This window comes from Lycorma delicatula, chromosome 9, assembly GCF_047948215.1.
Source record: "Lycorma delicatula isolate Av1 chromosome 9, ASM4794821v1, whole genome shotgun sequence".
Lineage (NCBI taxonomy): Eukaryota > Metazoa > Arthropoda > Insecta > Hemiptera > Fulgoridae > Lycorma > Lycorma delicatula.
The window spans coordinates 29,877,314-29,889,624 of record NC_134463.1 but is presented as its reverse complement, the minus strand read 5'-3'; the positions used below and the strand labels follow the sequence as shown (position 1 = coordinate 29,889,624).

Below are 12,311 nucleotides of genomic sequence, written 5' to 3'. Positions count from 1 at the left end.
ATAAGGGTTGCAGGTTATGCTATTATCCAGGGCTGTCTGAGTTTATTAATCTATAGCTTAATAAAAAACATTCTTATGTTTTAAAAAATATAGTATTTTTTATTTAAATGTAGTACTATTTGCATTGTTACATTATTTTTTGAAGCCACATTTGTGTCTTCAACTTTATTCATTAGGTTGTTGGTTTGAATTTTTGCCAGGCTTGAAATTTCTCACGCGCTATGAATTTATTTCCCATCAAAAACGGAAGATAGCTGTAATTTGGTTTCAACCTATAATTACTGAACTAAATAAATAATTAATTCTTATGTAGTATTAGAATCTTGGTTAGAATTTATATATGATTGATTTGGACTATCCAACTCATAATTGAAATATTAAAAATGTATGAGGGATATCTCTAAAGTAAAGACCACGGGGAAATTTCTTTCCTTAAGGTTGGTGAACCTGTGTCGTTAATGGCCACGCTAGTAATGTACACACTGTATTGTTGTCTGTTAGTTGTCGCGTTGTAGTATCTTTTGAGTCGAGATTTCCAGCATTGAAGTTTTAGTAAAGGTGCAGTTACTTTTATATGGATTTGAATACTAGATCATGGGTATGGTGTTCTTTGGTTGGGTTTCAATTTACCACACATATCAGGAATGGTCGAACTGAGACTGTACAACACCACACTTATACATATCACCCTCTGATGTAATACCTGAGTGGTAATTTCCGGAGGTTAAACAGGAAAAAGAGAGAGAGAGAGAGAGCGTGAGTGAGTGAGTATCTTTGATTACATGTGAGTTATTATGTTATAAAATGAATAGGAGAATCGATGTTGCCGCCAGCTGTAAAATATGTGGTCATAAGTTTTTTAAACAATCAAAACGTTAAGCTGGCCGAAATTCATAGGCAGTTGGTTGCTGTCTACGGTGACAATGTAATGAATCAAAGAAATGCCTGAAAATGATGTGAAAGGTTTAGAAATAACAGAATTAATGTGTATGATGAACGTTCGGGGAGGCCCTCAATAATCACCGAGGACTTGTTGAAACGCATTGATGATAAAATCAGAAAAGATTGTCGCTCAACAATTTCCAACTCGGCCCTTCTTTTTCCTGATGTTTCAAGAGCTGTTATTGATCGCATTGTTAATGACCATTTAGGCTTCACAGAGGTTCGTGCACGTTAGGTGCTGCACGTCTTAACGGAACATCAAAAAAATTCGAATTGAATCTGCTTTGGAATATTTGATGCGCTACTCAGAAAAAGGTGATGAGTTCCTTAATTCACCAGTAATGAAACATGAAACTTTGTTATCGGTGATGAAACATGGATCTCATATTACATGCCAGGGAGAAAACAGCAGTCAAGTGAATGGCATCATCCTCAATCCAATCACCAATCAGACCAACAAAGGTCAAGCCACAGTCATTTGAATGCAAACTGATGGCCACAGTCTTTTGGAATCGGTTTGGCATACTGCTAGATAGATTTCATGCCACGTGTAACAACTATAAATGAAGAAGCCTTCTGCGAAACTATGTAAGTTACGGGCGCGTCATTCAAAATCACCGGCGTGGGTGGCTGACTGACAGCGTCGTCTTGTTGCAGGCTGACACATGATTTACTGAGAACATTTTGATGGGGAATTTACAATCACCTACCATATAGTCCAGACTTAGCTTCTTCTGATTATCATTTGTTTGGGAAATTGAAAGAATTTTTGAGTGGTAAGCAGTTCGTGGGTGACAATGAACTTAAAAATGCTGTTAATCATTGGCTAAATGGACTTTCAAAAATTCCATTAATTTGAAAGTGAGCAGAAGAATGTGATGAGGGTATATTAAAGCTGGTGTATCGGTATGATAAATGTATTAATTCATCTGGTGATTTTATAGAGAAGTAGTATAAGGTATGTAGTTCAAGAGAAATAAAAACTATTTATGAAGTTTTCAAAATAAAATTTTTTACAATGAAACTGTCTTTATTTTAGAGATAATCGCTTGTATTTTTCAAACCTGTATGTAAATGTCAGATAGGTATTGCAACGTTTTGATTTTGTCTTTCAATTTGCTGAAACTGGGTCACAATTTGGTACATACTATTCACTTAAATTAGTTCTATTTTCAAAACTACGTATTGTATTTTTGCTATTTTATTTATTCAACAGTGAACTGTTTTATCTCAACAGTGAACGTCTAAAAGATAATTTAAAATTAATAAAATTAATTTTTTCTGTTAATTAGTTTTTATTCATTATTATTCTGTTGTTTTATAAAAGTATAATTGAAATTAAAAATCAGTGTAATGTTACTGTAATATGAATCAATAGTAAAGGGTTACCATTTTCCATTTAAATTTTAAATATAATCAATATGATGTCTGGCCTATAAATTGTGTAAAATTTATTTGTTATTATATAGTAGAACAGAAACTGAATTTTAGTTATAATTTATCAACTCTGCATGACTTCTTATACTTAAGCAGATGCAAATTGCATCAGTAATACCATTTGCATATTCAAAGCTCTACGTATTACAAACATTTATTTGAATAATCATTATTTTCTTTATATTTATTTTATATTTACATGTTTTAGAATACACTGTTGTTTTGGTGATTGGCTGCTGTTTTGTTTTACAACATAATTATACGTATTTAAGTAGTTATATTAACTTAGGTCTAACAATGAAATTTAAGCAAAAGTTGTTTGTAACATTATGTAATAAAATTTTTTGTTTTTTAAAATAAATTTTAAGTGGCATTGACTAAATGTCATTAAAAAATACTAACAGCTTGCAGTGAGTACTGTTCCCAACATTGTTCAACTTTGGTGAATTGTGTGAACCAATTTATTAAAATATAATGTTAGCTGTTCTCTGATAAGTTGCTTTTGAAGTTTAGAAAGATGCATTTTGCTGTTTTGTTAGAAAAAATTAATTTGCTAAAATTTTTAATTTAAATTTGATGTTTAATAAAATTCAATATTTCTTTTCAATTTTCATAAGTTGTTTGATCCGTGCTAAGTGTCCATGTTTGTCTGTGCTAACTGTGAATTGAATTAGTTAAAATTATTTGAATGCTTAAACTGAGTGGTAGTTAAATAAGCGGTAGTTTTGCAGTTTTTTTTAGTAAATCATTAGCAGTTTATTTGTACTCTGTATACTTTTATTTTAAATACATTCATCTTAAGTCATCCAGCTTTACTGAACCATAAGATTTTAGAGTATCAGTTTGCTATGTTATCATCCAGGGCCTATTTATTTATTGACCTACAGTTACATTTTATTTCTCTTTTTCATTGATAATCACGTTGTGATGATTGAGATCAATTTGAAGTTGAAGATTGTTTTATTTTTGTATTAATTTATTTCATGTGACTAGCAGCCAAGGCATTAAATTAGTAAAGAGAATAAAGAACATACAAAGGGCAATATCGTAAAGTTTTGCAATAAGTCTTTATTTTTTACAATTTTTCAAAATAATCTCTCACACATTTTACCCTTTTCCATCTGTCGAAACCAGTCTTCAAAAGAAATCCTGCCATGTTTCATTGGAGGTTTGAGCCAAGCCCTTAGGATGTCATCTTCACCTGTAAAAGTCTTCCTTTCAGACCTTTTCAGTGTTTTTCATTTGTGGAGCACTAAGTCACGCAGAGATCTAGACTGTAGGGAGGGTGCTGTAACAGTTTTATTCCACTGCTGGCCATTCCCTCAGAGGAAACTTAGAAGGAGTGCACTGGAGTGTTATCTTGTGAAGAAACCATGTTTTCATTCTTGAACTTGGGCCCAGCTTCTTGAGAACTTCTACAACTTGAAGTAGGCATTCCTTGATATACCACTTCCCTGTAAGTGGTTTCTGAGTTGTCCAACACAACACTCTCTAAAACTCCTCTCACACTAAAAAAATGTGGCCACCATAATCTTCATTTATCTAGATTTTTTTAACAGCCACAGGGGTCTCCTCATCTTCGAACATCCACATGTGTTCTGAGCCTTGATCGGGATGTCATAATAATATAGCAAAGTTTTGTTTACTGTTGATTTGATAGATTTCTGATTTTAAACTTTTTCAGCATCTAATGGTACCATGAAACATAACATGCCATCTGATTGTCAGTCAAGTTATGCAACACCCAATTTGTAAAAATATTTCTAACTTGAAGCTGATTTCACAGAATATCATGAGCTGCTTGTGTATTCATACCCAAGGACATCACTATTTATTAGGTGGTAATTCACGTCTGTCCCAACTATTTTTCATACTGTTGTAATGTTTCCCTCGGCCACAGACTAAGATGATTGACCTGACCTTGGAGCATTCTCAAGACTAAAATTTCCTCTTTTAATCTCTTGATACTACCTAAATATTGTTATATAGTAGGACATTCATGTTCAAACAGAGGAGTCTTTCCTGTAAACACTGATCAACACTAAACCATGTGCAAAATTGTCTAATATAAATTATATTCTAATCTATCTTATCTATCTATATAGATTAGTATTCAATTTTTGATCGTAACAATATCACTAGGTCTTTTCAGGAACGGTTGATAAGCAAATGATACTGAGACTGTAACTAGCGCTGCTACAATGCAGGCTGGGATCTTTTTAAATTCGCGCTTACTTGTAAGTGCCTCTGATGATCTATTACACCGTATTGCAAAGTTTTTATCTCCTTTGTAGGGAGTATTTTTTGTTTGCCTTTTTTGAGGTCATAACTGATAGCTGTAAATGTGTTGGCTGTTGGATATTTAGGTTCTGGATTTGGTTTACAATATCATTCCCAGCAGTATCTGTCAATCAGGTTATTTCATCCTCTTAAAAAAAAACTCCAGTATACATATTTCACTTATATTTAATTTCTTAACATTTTTCCTCATCTTATTATCTTGAAGTTAATGTAATTTTATTTATTCTCCCCCTCTCCTCTTTTATATGAGAAATTAATTTTGAGCATATGAAAAATACTGCAAACCCCTAACTCACTGGACAAAAAGCAGTGACTTAAATTCTTCATATAGATTTGATATTATTATTATTATTGCCCATCACTAATTAATTGTTTATTAAATCATCTCATCATATCAATTTTACAATTAAAAAGTTGAAAGTTGAATTAGTGTTTAGTAGTTTTGTTATTAACTAATCCTCAGATACGATTAAGAATTGTGAAAGTTGTTTTGAATTAATTGTTTTGTAGTTAATATTAAATTTAAAAAAAATATAATTGGTTGAGTGAATATAAAAGTATTGGTTAATTTATAAATTTGGAAAATATTATGTTACATTTTTGTATTTTAATCTTTTATATTGTAACAAAAAAAAAACTGGTGTGTAATAATTGTAATATATTGGGGTAGGCACAATTTTGTTGCTTTTATAAGTATAATGACCATTGGGTGTGGCCCATCTGTAGTAGGCCATAACTTCTATATAGAATCAAATTATTCTGTTATTGTTAATGCCTTTTTTCTCTTTTTTTTTCCTGTTTAGCCTCCAGTAACTACCAATTAGATAATTCTTCAGAGGATGAATGAGGATGATATGTATGAGTGTAAATGAAGTGTAGTTTTGTACATTCTCAGTTCGACCATTCCTGAGATGTGTGGTTAATTGAAACCCAAGCACCAAAGAACACCGGTATCCACGATCTAGTATTCAAATCCATGTAAAAATAACTGGCTTTACTAGGACTTGAACGCTGTAACTCTTGACTTCCAAATCAACTGATTTGGGAAGACGCGTTAACCACTACACCAACCCGGTGGGTTTATTGTAATGCCTATTTCTCCTTTCCCTCACTTTCTATCAGAAAAAAATTGTCAAACATTGGTAACATAAATTTGAAGGGAATTGTATATACTTTTTGAAATAGTGATATTTAGCTTTATTAGGTTTGCAAATACTGTACATTAATGCAGGATTCTTCTGTAGAGATAATTTGCAATGAGGCAATTAAACAATTGGATATTATTTATGCAGTTTTTTAGATCAGTCTTGTTCATCCTTTATTAAATTAATTCCACTTTTGAAACAATTTATTCATTTTACATAATTTTTTTGTGGATGCATATTCATGAAATCACAACTACTTTACTATTTTTACCATAATTATAATTTTCCTGAATTATATGTAACTTTTTATGTTTACAGGTTGGACTGGCAGATCGTTCATTAATGCCTGGTGATGTTGTCCGACGAATGGTTAAAGGTAAAGATACACAACGAGGTTATTGCAGGAAAATTAAAGTTACCGCTTGTGTCCAAGTACTAGGAACTAAACATGTTATAATGAATATAAAGAGTGAAGATCTAATACCTTTAGAGGTATGTGGTGTAAATTATATGAATTTTTCTTATATCTATGTAATTTGATGAATAAGTATAAACTATCTTTCGAGTATTTTATTAATTTAACAGTGAAATTTCATAATGAATAAGCAAGGCAAAGCAGTTTAATGTTGGGAACTGGGTTTTTCATAGAAAAAATCTTTTCTAATATCGTCTTTTTGCATGTGTTTTTAACAACTCATGCTTTCATCTTGTATATGAGTGGTGATGAAAATTACTGGTTTGCTGTTAGCAGTTTCCTCAACCTCTGTGTACATTGGTGTTACTATTACTCTGACTCTAGCTCTATTTATCCTTTTTAATTTTTAAAAATCCTTTTTGGTATGTTATATTTACAAAAAATCTTTTACAAATAACCTAGTGTGTCTCACACTTTTGAGTATAATAAAAAGTATGAGTGTAACATTTTTAGTGAAGGAAACACTTAATGCAGGCAATTGAAACTTTTGTATGTGTTAATAGACAACCTTGCAAAGGGCGTTAGTCAGCCGTCATAGTTACAATGGCGTGTCTGCTTGAAGGAAGTACTTTTGAAGAACAACATTCTGTGATCTAATTTGTACTTTTGGAAAGTGTACAACTGTGAGAAATACTTTTTTGGATGAACAAACAATATGGCAATACAGTAATAGTTGCATAAACAGTTTGAGTTCTTGCACAAGGGTGGAAAAGTTTAAAAGTGGCCACAAAAGCATGACCGGTAAGCACCACTCCAGGCATCTGGTAACGGTGTCGACCTTGGTGTTAGTTTCTCGTATTGATTCACTTATTCAAGAAGACAGACGAATTATAGTCAAACAAATTGCTGAAAAATGTTGAGTAAGTGTTGGCACAATTCATTCTATCATTAAAAACAAACTGAACTAACGTTAAAGACTTGTGCAAGGTGGGTTCCCAAAGAGCTTACTGTTCATCACAAAGCCGAGAGATTTTGCATTTGCACTGAACTTGAAAATCATTTCAATAACAGGATTTTACCCTGTGATGAAACTTGGATACATCATTTTGAACCAGAGTCCAAGCGTCAATGCATGCAGTGTGGAAACATTCTGAATCACCTGTCTGTAAGAAATTCAAAACGCAACTATTGGCTGGTAAGGTCATGTTAACCATCTTTTGGAATGCCCATGGTCTGATTTTGTATGATTATTTGAAGGAGCAATGTACTATCAACAGCTTATACTACTCATCCATGATTGAGAACAGTCCAGCCCATGTTGAAGAGGAATGTTGTCCGGTATGGCAGAGGAAAGGTGTGCTTCTTCAAGACAATGCTTGACCTCATACGCCACAATTGACGCTGGAAACTATTGGCAAAGTGGGTTGGGAGCTCCTACTTCATCCTTCTTATAGCCCTGACCTTGCCCCTTCGGATTTTTATCTGTTTGATCTGATGAAAGAAGCTTTGCACAGCATCAAGTTCAATGACAACAAAGAGGTAAAGAAAAAAGTGTAAAACTGGCTTCGAGAACAAGGTAAAGAATTCTTTGCTGAAGGGATAAGAAGACTTAAAAAGGTGGGACAAGTGCAGAGAAGTTGGTGGGGATTATGTGTAAAAGTAGATAAAGAAATTGTATTTATTTAATAAACCATTTTTGTTGTGCAGCTATTTGTCTCTAATATTGAATGAGTCGTAAAAGTATAATAAAAAAGTTATTGATATCAAACTGTGTATTCAAACTCATGCAGTTTGAAATTTACGTGGAACTTATTTCAAGGTTATTATATTTAACAATTTTTAGGCTTTGGCAAACTGTGTAGGTAATTGAAAATACTGTTGTGGGAAGGCTTTATTGTGATTTAGTGTCTCCTTTTTTATAATATGGATTTTATGTACTTTTTGTGCAGGAATTTGGACCAGACATTGCAGTCTGTATGGATTCATGGGTTGGTGGCATTAAAATGGCTCATTCCAAACTTGTACTACAATTCTCAGATGGATCACGTTGTGTTGTCAATGATCCCGACACATTTGGATTAGATGTCTTCGATGAAAAGCGGGATATTGTATGTACACTCTCCAGAAATATTTTAAAAGTAATTAATTTATAATAATATTCATTTAATTAAGGTGATGAAAATTATTTTGTCTTTTCTTATTGTTACAATTACAGTACATTGTAGTGTGCAATGTACTTGTCAGCAACGTTTTTAGGGAACAATGTAATTAGGTATAATGAATTCAGATCGCTCTGATGAAAACTGATAAAATTTCCATTTAATATTTTGACAGCCTGGTGTTATTCCTCATCAGATTTTTCCACATGTCACTTCAAACGCACATTGCTTTCATGATTTGTCATAGAAGACAGATGACTGTTATAACAAACAGTAATTCAGTTAATCACAGAAATTCTTGTGTCTCTTAAAAGAGACACAAACTGAACTTGTGGTTTTTTTTGTTACTTTTCCATTTTGCGTAAGCTTTTTCAAAGAGTATTAATGGTAATACATTTTTGAAGCAAAACAAAACTTGTTATCGATTCATATTTGATGATTGACATTTTGAACTTAGATGTTTTGATGTTTCGCACACATTATACAAATACAGATGTTGTTATTGGAAACTAAGCAAGTTATCGATTCATATTTGATGATGGACATTTTGAACTTAGATGTTTTGATGTCTTGCACACATTATATAAATACAGATGTTGTTATTGGAAACTAAGCAAAAATACTTTTCCAGTAATATTGTGACATTATAACCTATGAAACCATAAATTTACTTCATTGCCTCAGTTACTATTTCAGATAGAAACCATCGATTCTAAGAACTTTCTGAAACTAAGTTGTATTAAAAAAAAAGGTATTTCATAAAGTCTCATTTCTTTATTGATTTTGCCTAAAATACTTATTTTTTTAATAAAAAAATTAAGTTTTAATTTTTTTTCATTACTAATTTTTGCTGCTTTTTGTTACAATTTTTAGGGTTGTGAGTTTCCACATAGAGGAGATTACTATCCAGGTCAGACACTATGGGGTCCATTACACCCTCTAGAAGAAGCACAGTGGCTTGTTTGTTCCAAAGAACTACGTGCTCAACTCAAGTCTCATAAGACTGTAAAGGTTAGTAAATTGTGGTGATTTTTATATTTTAATATTATTATTTTTTCATACTTATTTTTTGCGTGCGTGCCACTATTGGTTATGTATGTTACTATTTGTTGTAAACTGTTCAAAATTCAGTGCAGTATAGTTTCATTCTTTACAGTTGTGCTTTACAAAATGCTTAATTCGATCAAGAAAAGTTGCTATATGGAAACTTATGTGCGCTCTGAGTCCTTTGAAGATATTTAAGGAAAAATTTCTGAATGACAATCCCAGCAAAGAGTGATGTACATGATTTGGTAAAAATTGCTTTCTGCGGCGTTGATTTCAAACATAAAATGAAATATGCTAATTGCCATTAGGAATCCACAGGCCATAGCCCATATTCAAATAATTTATGCCACTGAAAAAATGTACCTGTAAATTATCACAACAATGAGATGTTCAATAACATTTTTCTGTAAGATTCCTCATAATTTAAATTTGAAATAATATTGTGTAATAGCTGTGCTACAAATTAAGGGAACAGACAAACCAAATTATCTTAATTGTTACAACTAACTTCTCAGAAACATCAATGGACATATAAACCTAATGCTGTGTTTCACGTCAAATAAAGCTTGGTTTAATTTATCTGGATGCATTAATTCTTATAACACCAAGCATCAGATGACTGAAAATCTTTACCAGATATTTTATGTCTACTTAACAATGAGAAAATTTGTGTACGGTGTACTGTTTCTGTTAATCATGGAGCAGGGACAATATCTTTTTAACAAGACTGTCAATATAGATGTGTATTGTATAATTTTTTGAAGAATTCCCTGTTACACTCATTTTTAAGAACGCTGTTAAATATTGTAAAAGAGTAAAGTTTTTTCCAACAAGCAAAACAACATGTTGCACATCAAACAATTCACTAGCACACATTCATTCGGCTTTTACAGAAAATGTCAGCAGAGAATCGTGTGGCCTCTTTGTTGCTGAAATTTTTCTAGGATATTTGAAGAATAGTTTTAAATATATATATTTTGCTTTTATGATTGTTGAAACAACCCTTACTCATTACTAAGTGGACTATTTCAGTGGTTCTCTTTTGTAAATTTTTTAGGAAATTTCTTTGATGGAATTTTAGTTTTCTAAATAAAAAAGTAGATAATTTGAAAAAAATATATATTTTGTAAAGATTTTTTCCTTTTTTATACACTTTTATTTTAATTTGTTTTGTCCACTGTGTCGCACAGCAGGATGGTCACAATGTTTTCAGCAACCTACTTCCAGATGAGATAGAAGGCTAAAATTTTGCACACATGTTTGTCGATGACAATGCATTTTGATAAAAAAACTCCATAAAAATTCAAATTTCATAGAAAATTTGTTGTCTGCAAATAAAGGAAATTCAAACCAACTGTGTATGTGTTCAAAAGACGACACAGATTGCCGGTCATCTGTGCTTTCTGCTATGCAAGAAAATGAAAGCCTTAATGTGAAGATGGGTTATTGTGGACAGCTAGCTATCAACTAGTGTCAATGAATCACTGCTCTTAGATTTATGCACAAACGTGTGGAGTCAGTTATTCATTTTGCTACATCATTATATTTTGGAAGAAGTTCATCTACGATTTTATACAATTGTGTAGAGTTATATAATCATTTATACATTATGTTTAAAAGTGATAAACAAATTTCCCTGAGATCGTGTCCAATAAGTGTCATTAATCAATAAATGTCCAATAATCATTCACTGTCAAATAAAATCGTGTCTGTAATTTTGTTTTGCCTTAACCTTTTCAGATCATGTAGCCTTGGAACTGGTTATGTACGACGTCAGTTTTAAAACGCTGTTACAAAATCATTTTATATGACATCTAAGTCGGTTATTTTTTTTATATTCACAAAGGAATCAATTGCCAAAGGAGGCAATCGGATACCAACATATTTTCGCGGAGCGCTAATCAACCGCAGATCATTTTGATGAGAAAAGGTTAATTGAAACAAAAAAGTATATGATAAAAAAAATGTAAAAATACACTTCCATTTAACTAATGAAAAAAGTATAGAACACTAATATTCAAAATAATATAATATAACAATATATAATGTATTACAATATAACATTAAGTATTCTATTTACTTAATGTTCAAATTATATTGATAATGATAATCTATAAATCTGTTTCCTTCTATTCATGGTAGAGTGAATCTACTTTTATTACATCTGTCTGCTACATTTAATTTTAATAATGCATATTGAATGAAATTTTTATTAATAAAATTCCTTTACATTTTATATCACGAATAATAAAAGTGTAGGATGTCCTTCATTGTATTATATTTCATAAAAATGTCTTTGACAGTTTGTTATGTATTAAATAGGATTGTATAGATAAAGATTATAGTATTCTTTTTGTTTTATTAACACTATCGTTTTTGTTTTTATTGAGATACAAAACATTAACCAAGTCTAGTTTATTTTCACACATTCTGGACAGCCCTTTAGTCACACTGGGTAGAAATCTCGTTATAGTTTTCTTTTATTCCTTGTAAATTTTTTATTTAGACGAAAGGTTTTTTGTTTTTTTTCTGCAAGCATAAATTTTTCATTCATCCAGCTGTTTTCGTGACAGCTATGAGAATAGAACAAGAAAGCAAAAGAAAAAGTTAACTTTTAAACTATAGACTTTTTTGAAGTCTATGGTAAATTTAAGTAAAGCATGTTATTGTTTTTGATTGATTTCTAAAAGTTGTAATTCAAAGAATTGATACAGTTTTTTCAGCTTTTCCTGGAGTTTTTTTTTTAATAGCCCGGTGTATTTTTTTTAAGTTTTTGTTATTTAGTTAAATTTCCGAAAGTTATTCTAAAAGAAGCAGCGTACTTTTGTAACCTCACGAAGGTTTTTACAGATTGAAAATCTACTG

The 12,311-nt window shown here is 31.5% G+C and overlaps 1 protein-coding gene across 7 annotated transcripts in view; it reads left to right on the top strand.

Moving 5' to 3' along the window:
* The window catches only part of LOC142329899 ((E3-independent) E2 ubiquitin-conjugating enzyme UBE2O), a 123,913-nt gene that overhangs the window by 14,600 nt on the left and 97,002 nt on the right, over nt 1-12,311 (top strand). For 6 of the 7 annotated variants that reach the window (XM_075374818.1, XM_075374820.1, XM_075374816.1 and 3 more), the window contains exons 2-4: nt 6,144-6,317; nt 8,190-8,378; nt 9,273-9,410. In XM_075374818.1, the coding sequence (XP_075230933.1) occupies nt 6,144-6,317; nt 8,190-8,378; nt 9,273-9,410 (501 nt within the window). The remainder of the gene's footprint in view (nt 1-6,143; nt 6,318-8,189; nt 8,379-9,272; nt 9,411-12,311) is intronic. The other variant, XM_075374819.1, reaches the window with a different exon arrangement.